The sequence below is a fragment of the Aethalodelphis obliquidens genome, unplaced genomic scaffold, assembly GCF_003676395.1.
Source record: "Aethalodelphis obliquidens isolate GAN/ISIS:26980383/991018 unplaced genomic scaffold, ASM367639v1 scaffold51, whole genome shotgun sequence".
NCBI classification, from domain to species: domain Eukaryota; kingdom Metazoa; phylum Chordata; class Mammalia; order Artiodactyla; family Delphinidae; genus Aethalodelphis; species Aethalodelphis obliquidens.
Window position 1 is genome coordinate 334,431 of NW_020837995.1, and position 26,969 is coordinate 361,399.

General features: G+C 38.0%; 2 protein-coding genes across 16 annotated transcripts in view; one reads left to right on the forward strand and one right to left on the reverse strand.

Moving 5' to 3' along the window:
- The window catches only part of HNRNPC (heterogeneous nuclear ribonucleoprotein C), a 47,981-nt gene extending 23,217 nt beyond the window's left edge, over nt 1–24,764 (forward strand). For 8 of the 15 annotated variants that reach the window (XM_027083691.1, XM_027083688.1, XM_027083692.1 and 5 more), the window contains 7 exons: nt 2,700–2,977; nt 6,392–6,506; nt 7,095–7,142; nt 22,266–22,423; nt 22,965–23,081; nt 23,324–23,484; nt 23,584–24,764. In XM_027083691.1, the coding sequence (XP_026939492.1) occupies nt 2,737–2,977; nt 6,392–6,506; nt 7,095–7,142; nt 22,266–22,423; nt 22,965–23,081; nt 23,324–23,484; nt 23,584–23,667 (924 nt within the window). In that variant the 5' untranslated portion in view covers nt 2,700–2,736 and the 3' untranslated portion in view covers nt 23,668–24,764. Of the gene's footprint in view, nt 1–2,699; nt 2,978–6,391; nt 6,507–7,094; nt 7,143–22,265; nt 22,424–22,964; nt 23,082–23,323 lie in introns of all 15 variants that reach the window. The other 7 variants (XM_027083700.1, XM_027083699.1, XM_027083697.1 and 4 more) reach the window with 5 other exon arrangements.
- Nucleotides 1–26,969, reverse strand: part of LOC113607933 (X-linked retinitis pigmentosa GTPase regulator-interacting protein 1-like) — a 148,798-nt gene that overhangs the window by 52,070 nt on the left and 69,759 nt on the right. The window lies entirely within an intron of this gene.

The window sequence follows — 26,969 nt, forward strand, 5'->3', positions numbered from 1 at the left end:
TGCTCTAGCACCTTCAGACCGTTAAGCTGCAGTACCTTGTACTCACCCACTATTGGAGCAGGCAAAATTCTCCCTGTTGGAACTGCTTTTCCTGACATTGATTCCCTTTTCCTTTCCAATAAATACTACCTGGGTGTTTTGGTATTCTTCAATTTCTGGGTCTTTTAGGCTCGCCGTTGCTTCTCTTTGCTTCTCCCACAGTGATAGATACCGTGTGTGTGTTAGCTGTTGGCTTGCCCTCAGCAGCGTGCATTTTGGAGTTTTGGTTGGGATGGATGCTTTGACACAAAGTTCTGTTGTAAATGCTGTCCATGCTTTACCCATGGTTGTTACTCTCTTTAAAACCCAGGGAGGGGGCTTCCCTGGTGGCGCAGTGGTTAAGAATCCACCTGCCAATGCAGGGGACACAGGTTCAAGCCCTGGTCTGGGAAGATCCCACATGCCGCGGAGCAGCTAAGCCCATGCGCCACAACTACTGAGGCTGCGCTCTAGAGCCCACGTGCCGTAACTCCTGAAGCCCGTGTGCCTAGAGCCCGTGCTCCGCAACAAGAGAAGCCACTGCAGTGAGAAGCCCACACACCACAACGAAGAGTAGCCCCTGCTCGCCGCAGCTAGAGGAAGCCGCGCGCAGCAGTGAAGACCCAACGGAGCGAAGTATAAATAAAATTTTTTTTAAAAAGGGAGATTTTACGTGTAATTGCTATTGGTATATTTATTGTTTGTGAAAAACATTTGCTGAAAACTGGCTTAAGTCCCCACTTAGTAGCAAACCTTAAGAGCCAAGCAGAAGTATTTGAAACCAGTTAGGCCTTTTAGTAGGTTTCTGTTTTGAGTCCTCTTGGTGTTCTAAGACTTTCTGGTGCTCCCACTTAAGTTGAAAGGCTGTTGGTGATTCTCACTAGCCACTGTGAGGGAAATTTTTACTGCTTAGTCAAAAAATTAACTGTTTATAAAGGTATAATTTAGAAGGCAAAGTAAAGACAGGCTGTTTCTTGAATTTCAGAAAGGATAGGCGCTTTACAGCTTTAAAATCAGTATGCTTATGAAATGACTAGGTATTTTAAGGGTCAGAATGGTGGTGGTCATGTATAAATATTATACTGTATTTTTTTTACATGTATGTATATATAAAACATTTTTACATAATCCACGAAAACTAGTTTGTTACGATTATCTTGAGGATTGGAAAGTTAAGAGATACTAGACACTGGTATCTTTTGTTTAATTTGTTGTCGGAACCTTTCAAAGGGATGAATGGGAAATAATCTTAAGAATGTTACACTAAATCTAAGGCGGATCCATCTTAAACTCTTTAACTTTGGTGTGGGAAGGAGCAGTAGACTGATACAAAAGCTAAAGAATGTCAAAACATCTGCACTTTAAAATGATATCATGAGTCTCCATGTAATTACAGGATTGTGCCTCTATAACATACATAAAGATCATTTTTGTTTTGAAACGGTCTGAGGAAAGTTGTATCCTCTTCCTTGGTTCTCCTGGTTCTTTTTTTTTTTTAATTTATTTAATTTATTTAATTTTGGCTGCGTTGGGTCTTTGTTGCTGCGCGTGGGCTTTCCCTAGTTGCGGCGAGCGGGGGGCTACTCTTCGTTGTGGTGCGTGGGCTTCTCATTGCGGTGGTTTCTCTTGCTGTGGAGCATGGACTCTAGGCGCACGGGCTTCAGTAGTCGCAACACGCAGGCTCAGTAGTTGTGGCTCACGGGCTCTAGAGTGCAGGCTCAGTAGTTGTGGCACATGGGCTTAGTGGCTCCATGGCATGTGGGATCTTCCCGGACCGGGGATCGAACCCATGTCCGCTGCATTGGTAGGCGGATTCTCAACCACTGCGCTACCAGGGAAGCCCGTCTCCTGGTTCTTTTTTGATTCACGCAGTGTTCTACCTGGTAGTTTTATCATCATCACCATCCAGCATTATTAAATGTCCCAGCTATATTTTGTATTATATTTTCACATAAAAACTAAAGAATCATTACATTTTGTAAAAAAGATGGTATTGATAATCTATGGCATACTATAAATCAGTTGAAGTACCTGGAAATAGATTATTTCCAGAGTGAATCAATTGGTTCTGTTTATTGCTTTTGTATAATAAAGTGAATTACACTTGAAGGGTAGTGTGTTAGGTCCACATTCATCTAGCTGAAGAAGGGTTTGCGGGCAGAATTTGGAGTTCTGTGTATCCGCGGGAATGAGTGAGACTCATTTTAGTAAAAACAGTGCAAGAAGGTGGAGTTATTGATGATAGATGGCAAGAAATAGTTAGGTTAGCATGACTGGGAAGGTGAAAAACAAGAAGTCAGTGGTAGCGAGCTTAGGGGGTTCTAATTTCCTTGAGGACTTTAAAACAGGGAGGTCACTTGGAATTAATAATGCCCAAGAAGATTGTGTTGCCAATAATCTGTGAAGAGGACTCCCCCCCCCCCCCGCCACAAGGGATAATCTAGCAGGAATATACTACAGAAGAGGAGATTGATTGAATTTCTATAAGGATTTATTCAGGGGGCTCTAGTCTCTGAATAGTAATATACTTGCTGCTATGAGATCCTTTTCAGTTGACTGAAAGTGGTTCAAAATAAGGTAGTAGGTAGTCACAGTGGTTCAAAATAAGAGTAGAACAGGTTTTTATCAAGGATTGTTTTGTTTTTAACATCTTTTCACCTGAATGCCGTTTTTTCTCTCAGTTTTTCAGCTTTGTGAAGCACCTTACCATCAAAGACAATGGCCAGCAATGTTACCAACAAGACGGATCCTCGCTCCATGAACTCCCGTGTATTCATTGGGAATCTCAATACTCTTGTGGTCAAGAAATCTGATGTGGAGGCAATCTTCTCGAAATATGGCAAAATCGTGGGTTGCTCTGTTCATAAGGGTTTTGCCTTCGTTCAGTATGTTAATGAGAGAAATGCCCGGGCTGCTGTGGCAGGAGAAGATGGCAGAATGATTGCTGGCCAGGTTTTAGGTAAGGTCTGGGTTGAATTAATTTTTCATTGATTATATTGATTATATCATTGATTATATAATTCAGATCTGAGAGTTTTTCTGTTCATGTTTTCTCTTTGTCTCCCTCTTCATAAACTTAACAGTTATAATGTTATAATGTGTTCTGGATGTTATGACTGACATTAGCCTAATAAAAATGTTGGGTTTATAGGTTTCATAGGCTAAAGAGGATTATACTTATTAGGCCGTTTTGTGATAGTAGAGACTGGATAACTCTTAGTTGGCAGTCTTGAGTAAGGTAGGGGAGATAGGAGTGATATTTCATAAGGTACTATTGCTGCTTTAAATGGCTGTGTCTTACTGCACAGTCGACTGGGTGAAGACAGTATAGCTTAGTCATGTATTCTAGAGTTAGATTGCTGGGCTGTATGTTGGGGCCTCACAACTATGTGTTGGGCAGTCTGTCTAGTTTGGCTGAGCCTTTAATATTCTCATTTGTTAAAATGAAGGTAATAGGACCTCAGTTTATTATCTGTTCTTACCTGAGTAATAATACTTCGGGGTTGTCAAGAGAAATTAGATAAATTGAGAGGATTAATTGAGATGTTTCACGAGAAGCTTCTAGTTCAGTATGTTACACTCAATAAAAGATTGTTTTAGATATTGGTTTCTCCCAGTAGGGTTCTCTGTGATCTAGCATGTTCAAATTTTGAGAAATGAGATCTGATCTCTGTTGATAAACAGTTTATATTCTAAACTTTAGATCGCATTACATATGTTCAGTCCATTGCAAATCATTCTTTAGAGCTCAGGATATTTCGTCTTTGGCCAGTGGATCGATAACCTTCAAGTTGGTTCCTGTGTCCTTGAGACCTTACTCTTCTAATATTGCATTGCTTCCTTGCTTTCTGGTACTACAGGATACTCCATGTCATCTGTGTATTTCTTGATCTATCCTGGAGTTTGTCCCTTTTTTATAAGACTGTTGGCTCCTTTTTTTTTTTTTTTTGCGGTATGCGGGCCTCTCACTGTTGTGGCCTCTCCCGTTGCGGAGCACAGGCTCCGGACGTGCAGGCTCAGCGGCCATGGCTCACGGGCCCAGCCGCTCCGCAGCATGTGGGATCCTCCCGGACCGGGGCACGAACCCATGTCCCCTGCATCAGCAGGCGGACTCTCAACCACTGCGCCACCAGGGAAGCCCCGTTGGCTCCTTTTAATGGGAGTTATTTAGAAACCTGTTATACCAGGAGTGTTTATCGTTACTGAATTTCAGTTGGATCTTGGGCAGAATAGGGGACACATTACTTTTTTTTTTTTTTTTTTTTTTTTTTTTGCGGTACGCGGGCCTCTCACTGTTGTGGCCTCTCCCGTTGCGGAGCACAGGCTCCGGACGCGCAGGCTCAGCGGCCATGGCTCACGGGCCCAGCCACTCTGCGGCATGTGGGATCTTCCCGGACTGGGGCACGAACCCGTGTCCCCTGCATCGGCAGGCGGACTCTCAACCACTGCGCCACCAGGGAAGCCCCACATTACTTTTTTAAGAAACAAAACGTATGCTTTTACGTGCGCTTTGTACCGCAGTTTCAAACAATCATAGGTGTTTTTACCAAAGTTAAGATTACTAAATGTTATTTTAGATTTGAGGTTCATTTTATTACTGTATATTCTATTTTGGATATTGACTTAGTACAGTTTTCCTTTGATTGAACAACATGTGTTTGCACTGTGCAGATCCACTTATACGTGGAATTTTTTTTTTTTAATAAATATGTATTACAGTATTACAGGAATGTTGGTTGAATCCCCCAGTGCGGAACCATGGATAAGGAGGGCCAACTGTTAAGTTACATGCAGATTTTCAACTGTGCAGAGGGTCAGCGCCCCAACCCCTATGTTGTTCAAGAGTCAACTATACTATAGTTTAGAATCACATGAAATAATTATTCTATAAGGTTGTATAATCAACTGATATATAATTTAGTTCTGTTTCATTTTATTACATTTTTAAATTGATTTAAAAATTCTATATTTAGTTTTGTAAAATCTTAAGATTCCAAAGTCAAAACTGTAAAAAGCAAGGTTGTTAATAAACATTACATATTAAAAATTAGAAATGTTTAGTGAGCCAAGAACTCTGAAGATTATTCATAAATGTAATGGTGTTTAGCAAATAGTGTACGTAAACGTCTGTTTTTCAATTAGTCATTTAAACTGAGTTTTGGAGAGCTGGCTAGCTTTTGGCTAATTGTTTTTTGACAAATGGTCTCCTGTTAAAATAGGAGGGAGAACATGAACTCTTTCATAGGTAGTGGGTGGCATGGCAAGCAGCTGGGTACTCTGGCATAGGTATTTTAAAAATTATGCTGTATATGGAAACTACGATTTTTTTTTTTTTGCGTGTTTCCCTTTTCTTGGACTGTGTGTATGCATGCATGTAAAGGTTGTTTACTTAAGCATCTCGCTGTTTGCACGGTATTTCTCTATTTTTTTTAGTAGTTTCTCCAAATAGAGTTTCGTTTGTTTTTTCTTTATAAATTTATTTATTTATTTATAGTTTTGGCTGCATTGGGTCTTTGTGGCTGTGCATGGGCTTTTCTCTAGTTGCGGCAAGCAGGGGCTACTCCTCATCGTGGAGCGTGGGCTTCTCATTGTGTGGCTTCTCTTGTTGCAGAGCACGGGCTCTAGGCGCGCAGGCTTCAGTAGTTGTGGCGTGCGGGCTTTAGAGCACAGGCTCAGTAGTTGTGGCGCACGGGCTTAGTTGCTCCGTGGCATGTAGGATCTTCCCGGACCAGGGCTTCAACCCGTCCGTGTCGCCTGCATTGGCAGGCGGATTCTTAACCACTGCTCTACCAGGGCAGCCTTGCACAGTATTTCTTAAGTATTTTATATGCAACTTTTCAGGTTATCCTGTTTGTAAGGAGAATTAAAAATTCCTCTTTGGGGATAATTTTGAGGGTGCCGTACTTCAACCATATTAATTCATGAATTGCTATATATTTATATCTCTGAGGTCATTCCTAATATTTGTGCTTATTTTAAATACACAGAATCATTTCTGGAAAGGCAACTGTTGGTCACTGATACTTTTCTTCTTTGATAGTAACTGAGTGAGCACTCTCTGAATGGTGAGAGTTTCTCATTGAAGTGTGCGAGCTGAGGGTAGAAGGTACCAGAGACAAACTTAATGTGTTTTGCATAATGAATGCTTTGTTGGTACAGAACAGAGGACAAAAAAATGGAAGATTAAGTCCAAACCTTGTAAAAAATTCTTGAGCCTATTTTATATGACAAGGAATGGTGAGGTATATCTTTTGACCTTTGTTGATATGTATGGCCATGTACACTTTAAAAAGCTGCAGTTTGAGGACCACCCCACCCCACCCTACCCCCTCAACGGAGGTGTCATTAAAGCTTTTGTTTTTGTTTTTTTCAGATATTAATCTGGCTGCAGAGCCAAAAGTGAACCGAGGAAAAGCAGGTGTGAAACGATCTGCAGCGGAGATGTACGGGTCAGTACCAGAACACCCTTCTCCGTCCCCTCTACTCAGGTCCGGAACTTTATTATTTATAACTGCATTGTGTCCATCAGTGGGCATCTTCTCTATCTGTTTTCTGGATGTGGGGAGGGTTAACTGTAGTATGTTTTATATGTGCGAAAGTAATGCTTTATTAATTTTGTTAATATACCTCCTTTTACCCCATTTCCCAGAGAATTATTAGAATTCCCTGAGGTTTTTACTATTAAAGAGTAGTTTGGTATTTAAAGCATAAATTACAGTCCTTCAGGAGGAGTTATTTAGCTTCTAAGAAGCTGGGGAGGGAGAGAGGGAAGGAGGATGACATAAAAATGTTTAATTTACTATTGTATTTTTCCATGTTCTTATTTTAGCTGTTAATGTTGTGTGTTGACATTTTAGCAATCTTACACCTAAATTTGCAGTTTGGCCACTGAATGGCCAGTGACCTAAGGTGATTGGAATTTAGAGATCTGTTGTGTTATGATTGGATGTTAGTTCATGCTAATCTATTGATCTATTTGTTGGGTTGGTTTAGCGTGGGTTTTTTTTTTTCCCATCGGCTGTTGTGAATTTACATCAACAGTTCCAAATTAATCCTCTTTGGTATTTATTTTTCAGCTCCTCTTTTGACTTGGACTATGACTTTCAACGGGATTATTATGACAGGTATGTTTAAAATGTTTTGTCTATTCCAGAAAGAAGCTGTCTAGTGAGAACCATTTTATTTTTCTATTGCGTAGTAATGTTCCATTTTGTAGTAATGAATAACAGACATGTTTTCAAATAAAACCCCCTCTTTCTGCCAGAACATAATGAAAAAATACCTTCCCCAAAATTGTCAGAGGTAGACTAGCTAAGGTGACGTTTCTGTTGATTTCAAAGAATCAGTTTATATATATTGTCAGAGAAAATGTTTTAATTTGTTTGCCACATAAAAGTAAGGACTGACTTGCCTAATGATGAAATGGGACTAAATTAGCAGTATCATGTTCTCTTCATCATTTCCCTATTGCATACTGGCCCCTTGGTTTTGCATTGTAAGGGATTGCAGCAAAACTGTAAAAAATGATTCCTAACCTTAAAAATCCAAGTCTCCTTTGAGCAAACCAACCAATATGAAATAGGATGCAATAAGCATATATAATGAATTAACAATACAGATTGCTTTAGAAGTTAATGTTGAAGTGTTTGTACTGTAGATTGGGGGTGATGATACAGTTCTAAAAGGCAGGGAGGTTGGAACAATGATTATGATCTCTTGTGCCTACAGAATAGCATTCGTATTTGAAAAAGTCATGAGAAAATTGGTAGATGTGTGGATAGGGATAAGTTATGTATGACTTTGAGTGTATAGAAAATTTTAACAGTGTACACTTCTACCTTCATGAGAATTGTCCTCTAAAGTTTTACTTTTAGTTGTCTTGGTGAGGCAGTGAAACTTCGACCATCCCTTTATCATCCTACTCTAAATAAGTTTGGGAAAAGCTCTTTTAAGTGAGGAATTTCAAAATTGAGTAAAAGAGTTAGAGACAGCAGAGAAGAGTGAAATCATTTAGATGTTTGCAGAAATATCTTCAAATTTCTTACCACTGCTATTTGGTCTTAAAAATTGGTGACATGGGGGCTTTCCTGGTGGCACAGTGGTTGAGAGTCCGCCTGCCGATGCAGGGGACACGGGTTCGTGCCCCGGTCCGGGAAGATCCCACATGCTGCGGAGCGGCTGGGCCTGTGAGCCATGGCCACTGAGCCTGCGTGTCCGGAGCCTGTGCTCCGCAATGGGAGAGGCCACAGCAGTGAGAGGCCCGCGTACCGCAGCAAAAAAAAAAAAAAAAAAAGTGACACTACCACTGTTGGCCTCACTTTTTAGTTTTTCAAGAGGCAAGAGAGACATTTAGTTATTCTCTGATGAGTGATGGAGTAACCAAATAGTACCTGGAAAAGAGCTCATTTAAATATATACTGAGGTCTGTTGGGGAAACGAACATTTTAAGAATGGAAAAACTTCTCAGGAAAATGGTATAGTTTTCTCTCAGAAGTCATCCTGAAGATACTTTATTCACAAGATTAAGACATCCTGAATCAGCTGTTAGATTCTTAAGAAGATAGGAAATTGGCTGTGAGATGTGCTGAAAGCTCTGCTTCCTGTTATGTAAATGGAGGTTAAATCTGTCTACTTAGTCACTTTAGTCCTTAGTCATACCCTGAAGAACATGAAATTCACATGAATATTTCAAGACATAAATTTGACATTTCTACTACCTATTGTTATGTTAGGGAGGCAGCTGATACAGAGCAGAGAAAAGAATAATTGAGGAATCCAAAGACTTAATCACTTAGTGGAAAAGGTTATGACCAGAGTCATATATGTCATCTCAGTTTTCTTATCCCTAAAATGGAGATAATAATGCCTACTAATAGAGTTGTTATGAAGACTAAAGGCAACGTGGAAGATAGATTGCATTGTAAAATAACCCTCAAATATTATCATGCTTTTAATCAGTCAAGAATTCCCAATCTTTTTAGAGCATGAATATTCCTGTAGTATCAAAATGAAGGGAATCATGGACACCCCACCATTCCTCTCCACAAAAACTAACATCTCTAGCATAATTAGAGTTCTTTATGTGACAGAAGTCTTCATAGTGAAATGAAGACTGATTGGTGTTTGTTTTCTAGACATGCTGTTTAGTAGTTACTTCAACTTTTTTGTTTACTCTGTGTTATGGAACTTTTTAATTCAAATATACATATATAAGAAAGTAGTATATCAGTAAAATATAAAGACTGCTTTTATAAATATAATGACAATACCATTTATAATTAAAATAGTTAAAATAATCTCATCAGTGTTCCACAGACTGGAAATTTTTTTAGACCACAGATTTTGCAGATTGTATTTTGTGTTGTTTAGCATGTTCCTCTGCCACCTGTATTCCCTGTGAACTAGTGGGGTAGATTTGGAGGCTAGTTGAGATTCAAGTACTATTTTCTTCTTTTCTTTTCTCTTTTTTGACATGGGAGAGGTGGGAGAGGAGACCAGAATATTTCATGAAGGTATTACGCACTTTAATCATCATTAGCCTGACTTTTGTTAGAAACTTTAAGAATGAAGGCATTGGGTGTTTCTTAAGGAGATATATATATTTTAGATATCAGGAAGTAAGTGATAAATGATGTTTTGTTAGGAGAATTAGAGTGATTTGTATTTTTGCTTGGGTATTTGTGGGTATTGGTGATCAAATCCCAAAGATTATAAATACTCTATCTTTAAAACTGGAGGATAGGGCTTCCCTGGTGGCGCAGTGGTTGAGAGTCCGCCTGCCGATGCAGGGGACACGGGTTCGTGCCCCTGTCTGGGAAGATCCCACATGCTGCGGAGCGGCTGGGCCCATGAGCCATGGCCACTGAGCCTGCGCATCCGGAGCCTGTGCACTGCAACGGGAGGGGCCACGGCAGTGAGAGGCTTACGTACCGCAAAAAAAACTGGAGGATAATCAAATATTAAAATTTAACTGAGTCGCTTATATTTTAGTATGCTGTCTTCTGAGGAGACAGCAGATTGGATTCTGTAGTCTTAACGCAAATTATCTTTTTCATAAATTATGTAAATTAGGCCTGTCTTTTTATTTGTTCTTAAGGCCATTCCTGATGTAATAGATGTTGGAAGTTCTTAAATGAGTTTAACATAAATTGTGCCAACATACGTAAAACTACCATTTTAGATAGAGTTGTTAATGTCACTCAGATACATTGTCAGCTCTTTCAAATATGCTATAAACTGTCATGCATAGTTTATAATTACTTAGAGATCTGTTAACATTTTTTTTCTGGTAGGAGCACAAGGCTCAAAGTTGGGTGAATATTCATGGGGGTCTGTGTATAAAACTAGGAGAGTTGCATCAGTTACCCTTGATTACAAAACATATTGTTCATTGATGTTGAAAGTCTGATAAGTCCTGTAAGCTGACAAAGATCCAGTTCGAGTTGTGTCCTGTTGAATCTTGTTGTTGCTTCTAGGGAAATTGTTGCTGGAATAGTTCCTGTCAGAGGACTTCTTGTGTGAAGCAGTTCCTTTGAGTGTTTTTTCTTTCAAATGCTTAAATTAATTTGTCTTTATTTAAATTCTCTTTCCACATTGATATTTAGTCATTTATTTTTGAAATTACTGATCATTAGAAGGCACATTGTGCTATTGTACCGAAAGTGTTGTAATAAAAATAATTGGCACATTGTTGGAGATATCTAACAGGCATTAAAGCTGTAGTTTTTGGTATAGCACAGGGAACTCTACTTGATACGCTGTAATGACCTATATGGGAAAAGAGTCTAAAAAAGAATGGAGATATATATATGTATAACTGATACACTTTGCTGTACAGCAGAAAGTAACACAACATTGTAAATCAACTCTTTTCCAATAAAAAAAATTTTTTAAAGCTATAGCTTTTGAGGAATCTTATCTTTCACGCAAGAGGATTGGAATATACTAAAAGTAGATCTGAAAGTTCTTCAGTAGGCTAACATGTATGAAATTGTTTGTCACAGCTAACCTGGCAATATTCTTATCAAGCTTGATTTATAAGTGTTTCTGATTTCTGCCACAAATATTTACATGTTTTCTTGAGTGTAAAAACATATCCATTTTTAGGAAAAGCTTTCGGATGTACTTTCTGTAATCAGTTGTAGTCCCGCTTTTCTTTCCCTTATAAGATCACCCAGGGAGAATGTTTTGGAATTAGAGTGGTGATGATAGCAGAAATTTGTGAGAATACTAACAGTCACTGAGTTGTACATATTCAAAGGGTTTATTTTGTGGTTTGGTATGCGAATTGTGTCTCAATTTGAATAAAAGAAATATCAGTTACGGACAGTGGAGTAATTCTTTCTCAGTCATTCTTCTATAAAGAACTTGGGAGCACTTAGTCAGATTTGATAATAGGCTATAGTATGATAGCTGAGACATGTTAAACACCTGGTAAGCAAAAGATCTGGTTCAAAAGGACCATAGTTTTAGTTCAGTGGTCTTTGAGGACTTTATAATACATAACTTATCATAAGTTGCATATGGATAATAATGTCAACAATGTATAAGTGACTGAACTGTGAAGTTGTTCCACTAGAGATTTTTCAGAGTGCTGCTATTACTCTACATACAAATATATTAAGTAAATATTGCTAGTACACCATGAATAGAGGAATGAAGTAAATCTACAAGCAGATCAAATGTGGTACATGTATGATATGTACTATATTATACAGTGAAGAAAGTGCTATGAAATTAATAGGGGCTGCTGTGTGTCCTGCTTTGTACAGGATTGTCTCATAGAAAGATGAATTGTGTTGCCCTTTGGGGAGCTATAAGCTCCCCTGTTAAATTTTAAAGAGCTCCAGGTAGTTTCACAAAGGGCAGTATTTGAACCTGCCTTTGGTGTTAAGCAGGAGGTTTTTTAGGCGGGTAGGGTGAGGGTACATCTCTAATAAAGATACACAGTTATGAATATCCTTAGCATATTTGGGGAAGCAGCCAGCTGTGATTGGAAAGAATGTTGGTTGTCAAGGGCAGTTGTATGGCATATTTAGTTGTGTCATATTAGCAGTGATGTCTTACAAACAACTCCATGACTAGAAAAGAGAAACTGGAGGGGAAAAGATGTGTAGTTACCATTGTAAATGTTGGAATGGGGAGAAATTTCTGAGGTAGACTGCTCTTGGCATGATTTATTGGGTCAAAGTTATGAGAGCAGGTGCTTTGTAGGGAGAAAATAGTCAAGTAAAGCTGAGATTTTTATCTTTTATGACTAGAATTATGCCATCAAAGGCATAACCTTTTTGCTAAGTGACAAGTGTTTGGAAGCTTTGAGTTAGTTGTTAGAATTTTGGGAAATAAGCAATTTTGTTGATACTTACCCTACAGATCTTTTCCACTAAGGTATGCTGGTGATAGAGAGTGGAGAAAGGAAGTTGAGGTGGGGGAATCTCCATTGAAATGCAAGACAGATAAAAGAGGCTGACCATCATATTCCTTAAACTAATATTTGAGCCCTTATTTTGTTCTAGGCATAGTGTTTTAGATTTTGAATTAAGAAGTCAAGAAATACAGTACATGGATTGGAGGCACCACCACCCATCTTATTGGTGTTAGAGGAGCTGTCTTCTTGGCTCCCTCCTTTTCTTCCAATTCTCTGATATTCCTGAGCAACACTGGACCCAAGAGATGGGCTTTGTATGTGTGTATGAAGGAAGAGTACATGAAATATTTAGGTTTTGGAGAACTGAGTACGACCATCTGCTTGGAAAGAGCATGTGATTCAGAGAGCAAGAGGGTTCTTGGCTACTTGGAAAAGCTAAGAGATGCCTCTTTAGGTGACAGTTTAGATGTCATTTTAGGCATAGGGTAAAATTTTTCATTTGCTTAGAGCCCTTTTGTTGGTTCTTTCTTACGGGAACCTGATCATGTTGTAGTTGGCAGAAAGATTTTAGATGCGTGCATATATTAGTATGACTATACTTTGAACATAAATATGATATTATTGGATTTAAATTTGTGTCCTGGACTCTTGTTGAGTAAGTGGGAGATATTTATTTGAAGGGGAAGCATTTGAGTCTAGATCAAAGAATCTGCTTTGGCTCTTAATTAAGTGGTGTTTTGGGTACATTATTACCTAATGGAAAGGTAACCTCTGCTGTTTTAGGAATCTATTTCAGGACATTCTCCATCCGGGTATACTTTGTCAAGCTCCTTGATGTTAATTTTTTTTTTTTTAAAACGTAGCTTTGTTGAGATGTAATTCATTTTACAGTATACAGTTCAATTTATATATTCAGAGTTGTGCAGTCATGATCATTATCTAATATTAGAACATTTTATCACCGCAAAAATAAACAACTTACTAGCAGTTGTTCCCTATTCTTCCTCTATCCCGAGGCCTAGCATCCGCTTTCTATCTATAAATTTGCCTATTGCGGACATTTCATGTCAGTGGAATCATATGAGATGTCTTTTGTGACCAGTTTCTTCCGTGAATTTTTCACAGTTCATCCATGTTACACCCTGTATTAGTACTTCATTCCTTCTTATTGTTGAATTATATTCCATTGCTTGGATAATACCACATTCTGTTTATCCCTTCATCAGTTGGTAGACTTTTGAGATGTTTCCACATTTTGAATAATGCTGCTCTGAACATTGGTATACACATTTTTGCATGGGCATATGTTTTCATTTCTCTTGGGTGTGTACCTAGGAGTAGAATTGCTGGGTCTTAATGATAATTCTGTTTAACTTTTGGGGGGACTGCCATACTGTCTTCCAAAGCATCCGTGCCATTTTACCTTCCTATCAGCCACGTTATGAGGGTTTTAATTTCTCCACATCCTTGCCAACATTTGTTTTATTATGTATCTTTGTTGTTTATTCTAGTGTGAGGATTATCCTATTGTGATTTTGATTTGTATTTTCTTAAAAGCTGATGTTGGGTTTTCATGTGCTAATTGCCTGTTTGTTCATCTTTGGAGAAATGTGTTCAGATCCTTTGCCCAGTTTTATATTGGGTAAAGCTTTTTCATATATTCTGGATATAAGTCTCTGTATACAGTATCTAATATCATTTTTGAAGTTTATTATTAATCTTTTTAGCTTTTTTTAATAGTTTCACCATTTTGTTTTGTGGTCATAGGAGATGTGTAACTATCAATTTATACTAAGGACATTTAGCTAGTTTGTTATGTTTTTGTTATAGACTTAAAGTTATAGAATTCTAGGCTCTCTTTGGAAATTATATATAGGTATAGGTAGATGTCTGGAAGGAACAAACCAGAACAGTGCTGTCCAATAGAACTTTGTGTGATGATTCTATATGTGCACTATTGTTGTAGACAGCCACATATGGGAAATGTGGCTAACATGACTGCAGAACTGAATTTTAAATTTGTTTTAAATTAGCCACACATGGCCAGTCACTACTCAGCTGGACAGTACACGTCTGGAGTGCTACAAAGTTAGTCCTGACTAGGTATAACAAATTTTGAGTAGTGTTTGATATGAGAAATATAATGAGTGAAGACTGCTCTTACGGAAGTTAGAGAACCCAGGCTGTAGTTTTGGAACAAAGCTGTTGGGAATAGTGAAAGAATATCCAGGAAACCAGTGTTATTTTTCAAGGAAAGAAAGAGGACATATCCTTTTGATAAACAGGATAAGATTTTACTTCGATACCCTCTTAAACTGTAATCCAAGGAATAAGAAACAGAGTCTACCAAATAGAATTTGACTTGTTTAGGTGGATAAACTTTTTTTCCAAGACCTTTATTACTTTACAGTGATAAGTGTGCTATTACTGTGAGATTAGTGGAGTTTAGCAAGGGGAACAGATTCATAAGGTACAAAAAGTATAATATAATAGCAGGAGAAACTCATCTATGGAAAATTGTCTTTGTGATTTCCTTACAGGAAGCATGGCATAATAGGCTCAAATTACATACATTATAGGCACAAGATCTGATTTTTATTTTGTAATAAATAGCTTGAAAAAGGATTCGGTTTTGTGGTAGATTATTATTCAAGTTTTGTCTGATTTTCTTAGGGAAAAACTCTCCCAGTAGTCTTCAAAGCTAGAAAAAAGGCAGACTAATCCTACTGGCTTTCCTTAAATGGGTAGGTTTGGTTTGTTATCTGTTGTTGATGAATTTTGATAAATACTTTCCTAGAGGCCAGTTTAGGAAAGTCACTTATTTTCTCAACAACTATTTGTTAAGATCTTATTATGAGGCATTGTTGTGTGCACCAGGGGTACTAGTGGAAAATAGATGGTCTCAGAGATGATGAATGGGTTGAACACATATACAGCACTGTTAAGATGTTGTGTATCTTAGTTTTTACTCTGAATGAGGGAAAGGCCATTGGAGAGTTGTGAGCAGAAAGGATCTTTTTTTTTTTTTTTTTTTTGCAGTACACGGGCCTCTCACTGTGTGGCCTCTCCCGTTGGCGGAGCACAGGCTCCAGACGCACAGGCTCAGTGGCCATGGCTTATGGGCCCAGCCGCTCCACGGCATGTGGGATCTTCCCGGACCGGGGCACGAACCCGTGTCCCCTGCATTGGCAGGCGGACTCTCAACCACTGCGCCACCAGGGAAGCCCAGAAAGGATCTTAATTGTAATGTCTTAACAAGATTATTCTGAAAATAGATAATAAGTGGATGATGGAATTATCTATACAGTCATTTGGGGAAGGATCAGGGAGGTGATGGTGGGAATGGTGAGAAGTAGTTGAATTCTTTGAAGTTAATGCAGACAGATTTGCTTCTAGATCTATGTGAGGGCTAAGAGAGGAATCAAAGATGTCACCAAAGTTTTGGCTTGGAATTTATAGAAACAGTGGATAGGGAGAGAACATAGAAGGAACCAGGGTGAGGGGTGAATATAACAGATGAGTTGTGGACATGTTAACTTAACCTCCTTATTAGATATCCACTTTGAGAGATGTAAAGTAGGCAGTAGCATGTGTGGAAATCATTAGTGATAAGGGTAGGTTTTGATAATGGTGGGGGCACAAAACTTTACAAGGAGATTCAAGAGAGAATGGAAAGACAGATTGTGGAGACAACTTAGAAAACTTTTAAAATATATATATATACGGTAAAATTTACTCTTTCGGTGTACAGTTTTTACATGCGTACCCATGTATCTACCAGTACAGTCAAAATATAGGTAGTTTTATACCTCCAAAAATTCGACATGAAGCTCCTTTGTAGTCAGCTCTTCCCTCCACCCTATCCCCTGGCAACCACAAATCTGTTTTCTCAGACAACTCCTTAAAAGAAATTTTATTGTAAGTGAAAAGAGAGAATTGTACTCTGACCTGGCTTGATAATATGAGAATATAGGAATGAATGAGCTTATATGTTCTTAACTTACTGTTTATAAACAGTATTTTTCATAAATACTGTTTTTAATTTCAGCTTTTAAAAAAGTAAAAATTGGACCACACTGAGTTTAAGACATTATCTTTTGGATATGTTGAGGACATCATGACAAATGAGTAATAGTATAATTTTTTGGAAATTAAGGAGTCTTGAAAAGATTATCACCTGGATGGAAAGTTTGATAAACAGAAGCAAAGCCAGGGATTAAAAAGGTTTTTTTCCTTAATATTTTCTTGGATCCAGTCCTGTTTCTAAAAAGATTGATTTAGGACTCAAAGCAATCTGCATTTTATCACCCAGATTATTTTTTTTCAAGTGAATTTTCAAATTGCCTTCCTATGAAACATATAGTTTTATGTTAACATAGCTTTCCTGTGAATCCATCAAGAAAGTTCAATATAGTTGCTTAATTTTAAGAAGCAACTTCTCATATTTTAAAAGTTGTGAGATTGGATGCATCTTAAAATGAGTATGTACATTCAGTATTTCTTCCCTCTCTTGCAAAACTGTTTGTAAAAATCAGTGGGACAGGGCTTCCCTGGTGGCGCAGTGGTTGAGAGTCTGCCTGCCGATGCAGGGGACACGAGTTCGTGCCCTGGTCCGGGAAGATCCCACATGCCGTGGAGCGGCTGGGCCCGTGAGCCATGGCCGCTGAGCCTGCACGTCCGGAGCCTGTGCTCTGCAATGGGAGAGGCCTGCGTACCGCCAAAAAAAAAAAAAAAAAAATCAGTGGGACAATTTTTAATCAAATGTATCTTTGAATTTGCAAAAATATCTCTAAATACTAATATCAACAGTTCTTTTCAAAAGAAGATTGCAGAACCAATTATTGATTGCTACCATTGGTTCTACATATATAGAGGCTGTTGATTCCTGCTCTTTGTAAGCAGCAGTGCATGTGGTGTTCCCCAAACTTTGGGCAAGCTTCTTAAACCTTACAGAGGTACTAATAACCTCTTTATGTGTTTTTTTTCCCTTTAGTTAAAGAATTGTTATTTAGTTAAATTTTGATAGTTTGGGTGACCCTATATATTGAATGAATCCTGTACAGCAGACTGGTTTATCATTTAGTCCCTTTATCATTTAGATCAGAAGTACTTGCTGTTACTAATTTTAACTGTCATACAGATAATCTGTATCCTTAAATGGACCATAAAGGGCAATTTGAAGAAAGTTAAGGACCATAAAGTGCAACTATGCAAATTTACCTTGGTATTTGGAACTCTATCTACAAATTGTATTAGCAAAACAAGTGTTAACCCTTGTATCTAGTTTGGCTTCTCCCAGACTCCTCAAGGCAACATTTGGGGAGGGGTGCCTACAAATAACAATTTTCGAAATTGTATCTTAGAAATAAAACACAAATTCTAAGAATTTCGCTAGTTTATTTTAAAGCTCAACAGGATGAATTCCAACTACATCATGAAAATGGGTTTTGAGGGTCAGTATTTGACATAACACAGTTTTATATTTTCATTTTAATATAAACCTGAATTAAACATGTCACATTGTCATTTTTTGCACTTTTCCCTTATGTAGTTAAAGTCAGTAGTCTACTCATTTGTAAAATAAAGCTTTGACATTTAAAGAAATATATACTATTAAAATTAGATTAGGGTGAACTTATAAAATTAGTTTTTAATAAGTATTTATATGTTAGAATTGTATACCATAGTCTTCAATAATAAACTTAAGATAATTTCATTGTGTTAATTACTAAAAAAAGAATGGTAAGATATAAAGTCTACTTGATGGGATTGTACTGTCAATATAATCTGGTGGAAGTTTTGGTAGTTTTAAAAAAGGTTGCAAAATAGTTACCTAAATCATTCAAATATGGTTTCTCAGAAGGTTTTATAAAGAGTGAGGAAGAAATATCCAGGAATACATTTATAATGTTCAAAGATGCCAGTTATTGAAGGCCTTGATTCTTGGAACAGTTTTTTAAATTCTGGTATTCATGAGTATCGGTAGTTGATATTCTGCTCATGCAGTATAATGCTTCAGTCCACACAAGGCCAAAGATAAATAAATTTTGTAAAGTCCTTTTCTACAAAACTGTACAGCATAATGTTACATAAGGGGTGTGTTCTGAAGGTTTACTCTGGATGATATACTGGGAAACTTACAATTGAAATTGTAGCAGTTGTAGATTGTTCTAAGTCGGAGCATTCACAGAATTTTAGCAGACAATTTCAGGGAGTCTCAGACATTGTAAAGCCCCAAAACATAGTACTCTATAAAATCAATCCCTTTTCTAGGAAAATCAAAGGTAATGAGGAAGAAACTTCTCTTGAAATTTTTCTGTTGTAGATGAAAAATAATGAAGTGGAAGAAAAAATATCTCCTAACCCTTGAATGAAATTATAATGAGATTGCATGTTTAAAGTGAATTTGATAAATCAGTATTGTCAGTGGGGGGGGTGATCTTACTAGATTGCTGTCACCTATAAATTATTTCACATTATGGCTTTTTTTTTTTTTTTTTTTTTTGCTGTACGCGGGCCTCTCACTGTTGTGGCCTCTCCCGTTGCGGAGCACAGGCTCTGGACGCGCAGGCTCAGCGGCCATGGCTCACGTGCCTAGCTGCTCCGCAGCATATGGGATCTTCCCAGACTGGGGCACGAACCGTGTCCCCTACATCGGCAGGCGGACTCTCAACCACTGTGCCACCAGGGAAGCCCAATGGCATTTATTTTTTATTTAAATTTTTTTGTGGGCAACGATACCTGAAAATTAGTTGGTTTTCAGAATTTGATAATGAATATGCCTAAAATTATTTTTTATCCAATTTTTAAGAGTGGAAACAGTTACAGTACATTAAATAAACATTCAGGAGAACGTAGGTTTTTACTAATACCTTTTTTTTTTTGCTGCATTGGTTCTTTGTTGCTGTGTGCAGGCTTTCTCTAGTTGCAGCGAGCAGGGACTACTCTTCGTTGTGGCTTCTTATTGCGGTGGCTTCTCTTGTTGCAGAGCACGGGCTCTAGGCTCGTGGGCTTCAGTAGTTGTGGCACTCGGGCTCAGTAGTCGTGGCACACAGGCTCTAGAGCGCACGCTCAGTGGTTGTGGCACACGGGCTTAGTTGGTCCGTGGCATGTGGGATCTTCGCAGACCAGGGCTTGAACCTGTGTCCCCTGCATTGGCAGGTGGATTCTTAACCACTGCACCACCAGGGAAGCCCACTAATACTTTATTCTAGTTGTTTCTATCAATACTTTCATAGTGGTTGAAATGTATTATTATTAATCAGGGTTTTTGAGGCCGAAGATCACTATGTGTTACATCTAGTCATTTAAGAAGCTTGCCTTTGAAAACGTGTACATTTAATAAATGCCTTGTAATGCTTATGTTTTAGCCTGGAGATTAGGATAGAGGGTTTTTTTGGTCTCATCTGTTTATGTTATTAGCTAATGTGTGTCCAGAAATGTTTTAATTTCTTTAAAATGGTATTTTAATTGCCTTTTATTTCTGACTAGTTTTTATACCAACACTTAGTGTCCAGATTTCTGATTCAAGGTGCAGCCATAATTCTCTTAGTGTTGAGTGCTTGTTCCTCTGGTAATAGTGAAACTTTCATGAAGATTGGGCTTTATCATTAGAGGATCAGCAGCTGTTTTGATGCCTCCTGTGATTTATTTGTATAGCTTTCCTGTGGGGAAAATGGTTACTTAATTTGTAGCTGGTTCTTGAAGCTTTTATACTGAGCTTCCGCTTATCTGTTCCTTTGACTTTAAGGGTTATCACAGTAGGTATGGTTTTTCTCTTTGTGTTTTTGCCTCATGTTTTCACATTGATGCACTTTGGCATTTTATAAGGCAAAGTCTACTTAAACTTCCTTAGAGGAATCTTTGTGAGTTTTTTGAGAGCCCATTTTTGCTTAACCAGCAGTTAAGTTCTGTGGCACTAAAAAGCATCACTAGTTGATCTTTTAAAATACATTTTTCTTTAGACAACTAGAGCATTTGACTTCCATTTGTGTTCAGGAGGCCATTACATAGATTGAAAGTAGACTGCATTTCTTCATTTTTGCTATGGCGATTTACCCCGGTTAGATGAACTAGTATGGTTCAAAAGGAAATTCCAATGCCTTGGAGTGTAGGGAATGTGGAATGGCTAGCTCATTGGTTTGGAGACTGATGCCAGTGAGAGTGAGTAGATTGGAAGGTAGGTTAGATCTCTGAATTCAACAGGGCTGAGGCATGAGATGTTTCATACCTAAAGATGTGGATAACTCACTTTTTTACCCCCAGAAATTGTACAAAGTAGCATCACCTTACACAAAGGAAAGTAGTTTCTGAACACTGATATTTTATAGTTTCTGGATCATTATACTTTGGAAAATTTTGGGCCAGAAGATGAAAAGCTATACATAAAAATGGAAGGAGGTAGTGATAATAAAAAGTTACTGTTGGGGACTTGCCTCGCAGCCAAAAAACCAAAACATAAAACAGAAGCAATATTGTAACAAATTCAATAAAGACTTTAAAAGTTGTCCACATCAAAAAAATCCTGGGCTTCCCTGGTGGCGCAGTGGTTGAGAATCTGCCTGCCAATGCAGGGGACACGGGTTCGAGCCCTGGTCTGGGAAGATCCCACATGCCGTGGAGCAACTAGGCCCGTGTGCCACACTACTGAGCCTGCGCATCTGGAGCTTGTGCTCCGCAACAAGAGGCCGCGACAGTGAGAGGCCCGTGCGCCGCGATGAAGAGTGGCCCCCGCTCGCCGCAACTAGAGAAAGCCCACGCACAGAAACGAAGACCCAACACAGCCATAAATAATAAATAAATAAATAAATAAATAATCCTTAAAAAAAAGTTAACTGATGCATTATAAAATTTCAAAGCTTTGCGGTTAGGCAGAGCAGCAGTTGGTGGGTTGTTAAGTTAATAGCCAAAAAGGTTCAGAACTAGAATTACAAGTTTTTTTTCCTACAGGTATGTCTTAGCTTCATATGCTGCCACAGGCTTTTGTAAAAGTAACAGCATGGGATAAAGAGACTGTCTAGATCTGATGTCCATGTGGGAAGTTTTTTTGTTGTATTTTGATTTTTCTCTTTACAAATGGAAGCATCAATACCAGGCCATCACTTTGGTATATCTTTAGCAATCACTGGGATACTTATCCAGTGGAAGCAGCAATTGAGCAATCAGTGATTTTTGAAAGCTAAATGTGTGCTAGGCAGTGGATTTAGGCAGTAGTGAATAGTGAACAACATAGTATTCTCTGTCCTGTTGGAGATTTGAGTGGAGAGTGCTAAATGTTGTTAGAATTGATAATGCTATGTACACCCAGTTAACAACACATGAAATACCGGTTTCTATAGGCCAAAAATGGTTAATATTGGCAATTTTATATGGTTTAATGTAATACTACAAACTAGTGATAATTACTTGTATGCTTCTGTGGGTGAAAAGATCAGGGATTTAGCGACCAATAGCTCTGTTTGCAGACTTGGTTAATTGCAGTCTTTTGTAAGTACTTTATTTGGCTTATATGGATTGCTTATTGTAGTGTATATGTGAAAAGAATAAGATCAAGGTAAAGGCCATTCATTGTAAAAAGTACAAAGTAGAAATACTGTAAAAAGTATTCTGTTAATACTGCCATTGTACACAGAAACCTTTTATGTCCAGTGCTTAAGGCAACCAACCATTGGATATGTGTGTATATATGTAGTATTTTCTTGAAGAAAAGTAGCTGCAGTATTAAATATATCAAAGAGTAAACTGGCCTTTTGAAAGAAATTAGCTTAGCAAAAAAATAATTGCAGAACAATGGACAATGATTTATCATTTTACAAGGACACCATTGTTGGAATCTTCCTGACTTGTTGTGAAGGAATTCTGTTCTCCTTTTATCCAATAGGATGTACAGTTACCCAGCACGTGTTCCTCCTCCTCCTCCTATTGCTCGGGCTGTAGTGCCCTCAAAACGCCAGCGTGTATCAGGAAACACCTCACGAAGGGGCAAAAGTGGCTTCAATTCTAAGAGTGGACAGCGGGGATCTTCTAAGTCTGGAAAGTGTATGTATTATTATTGCAGCTTTGTGATTCTGATATTTCTTGTATGTTGAAATATGGAAATTAGTGCAGTTAATGTTCAGGTTTTGTACAAATAACTTTGCATAATCAAAATAATAGAAGATGAGAAAATAGTGATTAAGGGGCCAACTCTAGGAAGTCTTCTATCCTTAAGACCTTGGTAATTTGAAAAAAGTCATTAGATTTTAGGGAGTTGAGGGGCGCCCATTCATTGTGTAAAATATGTTGGTAAAGTGCTTTTAAAATAGAATTGAGGTCTTTAGCAGACCTACAAAAGTAAGAATGCTGTTGCTAAGGAACTAGGCACATTAGATTCAGTTTTCAGCTACCAACTAAAAGATCGGTGGACCCCATAACTAGGACAGTCTGGTACAGGCTCCATTTCTCTCCAAGGATCTCATGTTGACTATTGTATAGTCTAGTGGGGGAGTGTGTTGTATAGTCTAGTGGGGGAGTGTGTGTATAGCTAACTGGTAGCTTCTGGTACATTTGATTCTAATCTAGGGTTTTGTTTGTATTAAAGTGAAAGGAGATGACCTTCAGGCCATTAAGAAGGAGTTGACTCAGATAAAACAAAAAGTGGATTCTCTACTGGAAAACCTGGAAAAAATCGAAAAGGAACAGAGCAGCAAACAAGGAGGTAAATGGTCCTTTTGCTTGTTGGGTGTAAAGTAGAGGTAGCTATCTAAGATAGTTGAAAGTGTATGTTGGAATAGTGGGATAGAAAGCAGTTTAATTGGAAACTTGTGGAATTTGAATTGGGAAGGACATTTGTGTGGGAGGATATAGACTTGTGCTGCAGTTCTATGATCATCAGTGGGGATTGTCTACATCCTGTGGACATTACTTGCCCCTAGACAGACTTGTCCTTCTCATCCGCAGTAGAGATGAAGAATGATAAGTCAGAAGAGGAGCAGAGCAGCAGCTCCCTGAAGAAAGATGAGACTAATGTGAAGATGGAGTCTGAGGGGGTGGCAGATGACTCTGCTGAGGAGGGGGACCTACTGGATGATGATGATAATGAAGATCGGGGGGATGACCAGGTGAAAACCACGGGAAAGGAAAGAAAGAGGTGGTGGAGGGGGGATCAGGGACACATGGAGTGCCTCTAACTCCATCCTATTTGTGTCTGTTTCTCACAGCTGGAGTTGATCAAGGATGATGAAAAAGAGGCTGAGGAAGGAGAGGATGACAGAGACAGCGCCAATGGCGAGGATGACTCTTAAGCACATAGTGGGGTTTAGAAATCTTGTCCCATTATTTCTTTACCTAGGCGCTTGTCTAAGATCAAAATTTTCACCAGATCCTCTCCCCTAGTATCTTCAGCACATGCTCACTGTTGTCCCCATCCTTGTCCTTCCCATGTTCATTAATTCACATTGCCTTGCGCCTAGTCCCGTTTTCACTTCCTTTGATGCTCCTAGTAGTTATGTTAAGTCTTACCCTGTAATTTTTGCTTTTAATTTTGATACCTCTTTATGACTTAACAATAAAAAGTATGTATGATTTTTATCAACTGTCTCCAAAATAATCTCTTGTTATGCAGGGAGTACAGTTCTTTCCATTCATACATAAGTTCAGTAGTTGCTTCCCTAACTACAAAGGCAGTCTCATTAGTTGAGTAGCACCTGAGAACAGCTTTGAATTAGAGGTGTGCGTGTTATACCCCACGTAAGAGTGCTGTGTGGGGCTGTTCAACACAAATGTAACAATGTATTTTTGTGAATGAGAGTTGGCATGTCAAATGGATCCTCTAGAAAAATAATTAGTGTAATAGTCTTAAGATTTGTTTTCTAAAGTTGATACTGTGGGTTATTTTTGTGAATAGCCTGATGTTTGGGACCTTTTTTTCTCAAAATAAACAAGTCCTTATTAAACCAGGAATTTGGAGAAAAAATAAACACCCTGGTTTTTTATTTTTGTATTTTATAATTGTTTACTTCAAATTCTTTGTTTCACAGCGGCCTCCACAAAACCCCTAGAATATACTAGATACATTTTTCTTTGAGTCATAATTATTATGCATACCAACATACACTACTCAAATTGTGTTTCATTGGGGTGGGTGTTGAATTAAGGAGACAAGTAACTTTGATGTAAAGTGGAGATTCTTTTGCAAAAATGGCTTTTAGATCCTAATGAAAAAGTTCGGGAACTGCATTAAGCCTTTTCTTCAATGTTTTGTGGTCCAGTTGGCACCTTTTTTAGAGTTTTTTTTTGTCGTGTGCTTAACTGTTTCAACCTTAAATAGAAAGAGGCTCAGACATGTCAAGATTTTAGGAAAAGTGAAACAACTGAAGAATAAAACCTGTATTTTCTTCCATTTTGTTCTTTTAATTGCTGTTTATAGCCCCAGTTACCAAATGGATTCTGAGCCTGTGCCTCAGTGTTACTGAAAATAGGAGAGCTTTTTATTTCCTGGTTTTTTGTAGCCTGTGCCTTCCTAGGTAACTGAGGACACAGAGTTACACATTTATTTCACTTTCAATTAATTCAATCCATATAAACTAATTTTAGGCATGGTACTAGTTAGCACCCAAACTTCTAAGGCTGGATTTATTAAACAGCTTTGTTTTGTGATGCTTGCCTTGTCCTGAAAGGTCCAGTTTATTTGTTTTATACTTCAGTTTTTCCTGCAGAGCAGGACAAAAACAGTTAGTTTTGGGCTGTTATCACTCACACAAACCTTGGGTTCCCCAGAAAGTTGCTGCTGTTTCAAAGGTGTTTATATACAACCTAGTAAAGGGCAGAAGTCATATCCTATTTATAAAGGTTTCATAAATCATTTTATATAATAGATGACAAAGTAGAATAGAAGGGAAAGGCTGATCTGTGGACTGCCCTTGGATCTCAGATTCACAGTATATACGTAGCTTTTGTGTGATGATTTGGTCAAAAATACTTTTAACCACCTTGTTTTCTAATCTTATATGTTCTCATGTTATACAAACTCACTTTTAGCACGTAACTGATGACAAGAAAATAAACTAGATGCTTAGAAGAAGAGTCAAAGTTCTAAGACTAAGATGCTAATAAAACCTGTTTGAGATTATGTTAGCCATCAGTATTTAGAAGTACTGGACCAATTACCCCAGGCGTGCAATTGTCTATTTTTAATTGCATATGAAACCAGGTATTGAAAAAATTGTGGAAAGCTCAAAACAAAGTAAAATACAGTGATGCGTTTGTTTGGATATAAAATTTAGAATAATGGGTTTTCTCAGTATGCCATGAAATCTAAGAAAATAGCCTGGAAGATTTTAAGAGTGCAGTTTCCAACAAAGGTTGGAATGCAAGAGAGGAGGTTGGATGATTGAAAAGAAATCCTTTGAAACATTTCTAATGGTATGTAATTTTTAATTGGTAAACTGTTCTTTGGAGCTCACTGGCTTAGGGTGCTTTGTAATTTGCCGTTATCTAACCAGTGAAAGGAGCAAACTTGATGTCCAGTTGGGGTGGATGACAAATTTGGAATGCTTGGAAGGGGGTTCCCATTAGATTTCACTTCAGATGTTACTCCAGCATCTGAAACCTGCAAGGATTATAAATAGACTAGTACCAGTCAATGTATGTTTTAAAGCCCCTGTTTTATAGAGGGAACTGGATGTGAAAGAAAAGGGAAATAATGCAAACAGGAACAACAAGATTATGGTAAATTGGAAGGGAATAAACTGAAGTCAGATGAGGATTGAGAATGTAATGGAAAGAGTAGAAGAAAAATAACCATCATTTGAGTCATACAGTAAACATAAAATATCCATAAAGGAATCTTCTGGACACCTTAGCAGTATGTTCAAAAGAATAAGGGATAGCAAAGACCCAGGGGTATGATACAGAAAGTAAAGAAACAGGATACAATCTATACTTAACAAGTACTAGTATTTTTTAGTTAACCCAGATGAAATGATGGGATGTGTTATGGAAATAGTTGGGGAATAGGAAATAGCTGTATATTTAAAGAGAACAGTTTAAAAATGTACTTTGTTCTGAGAACACATGGCTGGCCTGTGACCGCATTGACTGACCATTTATGGGCTAATTTTACTTTCAGGAGAGAACCAGGAAGCATCATTATTGACTGTGGTGGCCTGGGAGAATGAAGGACTTAGCCAGATAAAATTCAGTGACAATTGACCTTTTTATTTAATATGAGGAAAATATGAGGAGAATGCAGCTGCACCAATGTCAAGTGGGGTTTGAATTTTGGGACCCTAGTTCAGATCAGCTTGACCAAGAAAATGCATTTCAGTTGAATTTAGAGGGATCAAAGAAAAAGTAGCAGTACCCTGATTACTTGCAGAAACCACTTAACAATAGTAAACAGATGTGACATAGAAATTAGTGATGAGTAAATGTTATATATAATATGTGGAGTAGGGCTACTAAGTAACTTAAAGTACCTCACTTGCTTTATCAATGCTCTACCTCACAGAGAACAGGTATTTATACCATGGTGTTTATTTGACTAATAAGGGACGCTATGTTGGAGAACTTTCTGTGTTTAGAAAGGCCTTAGGAATAAAGTAAA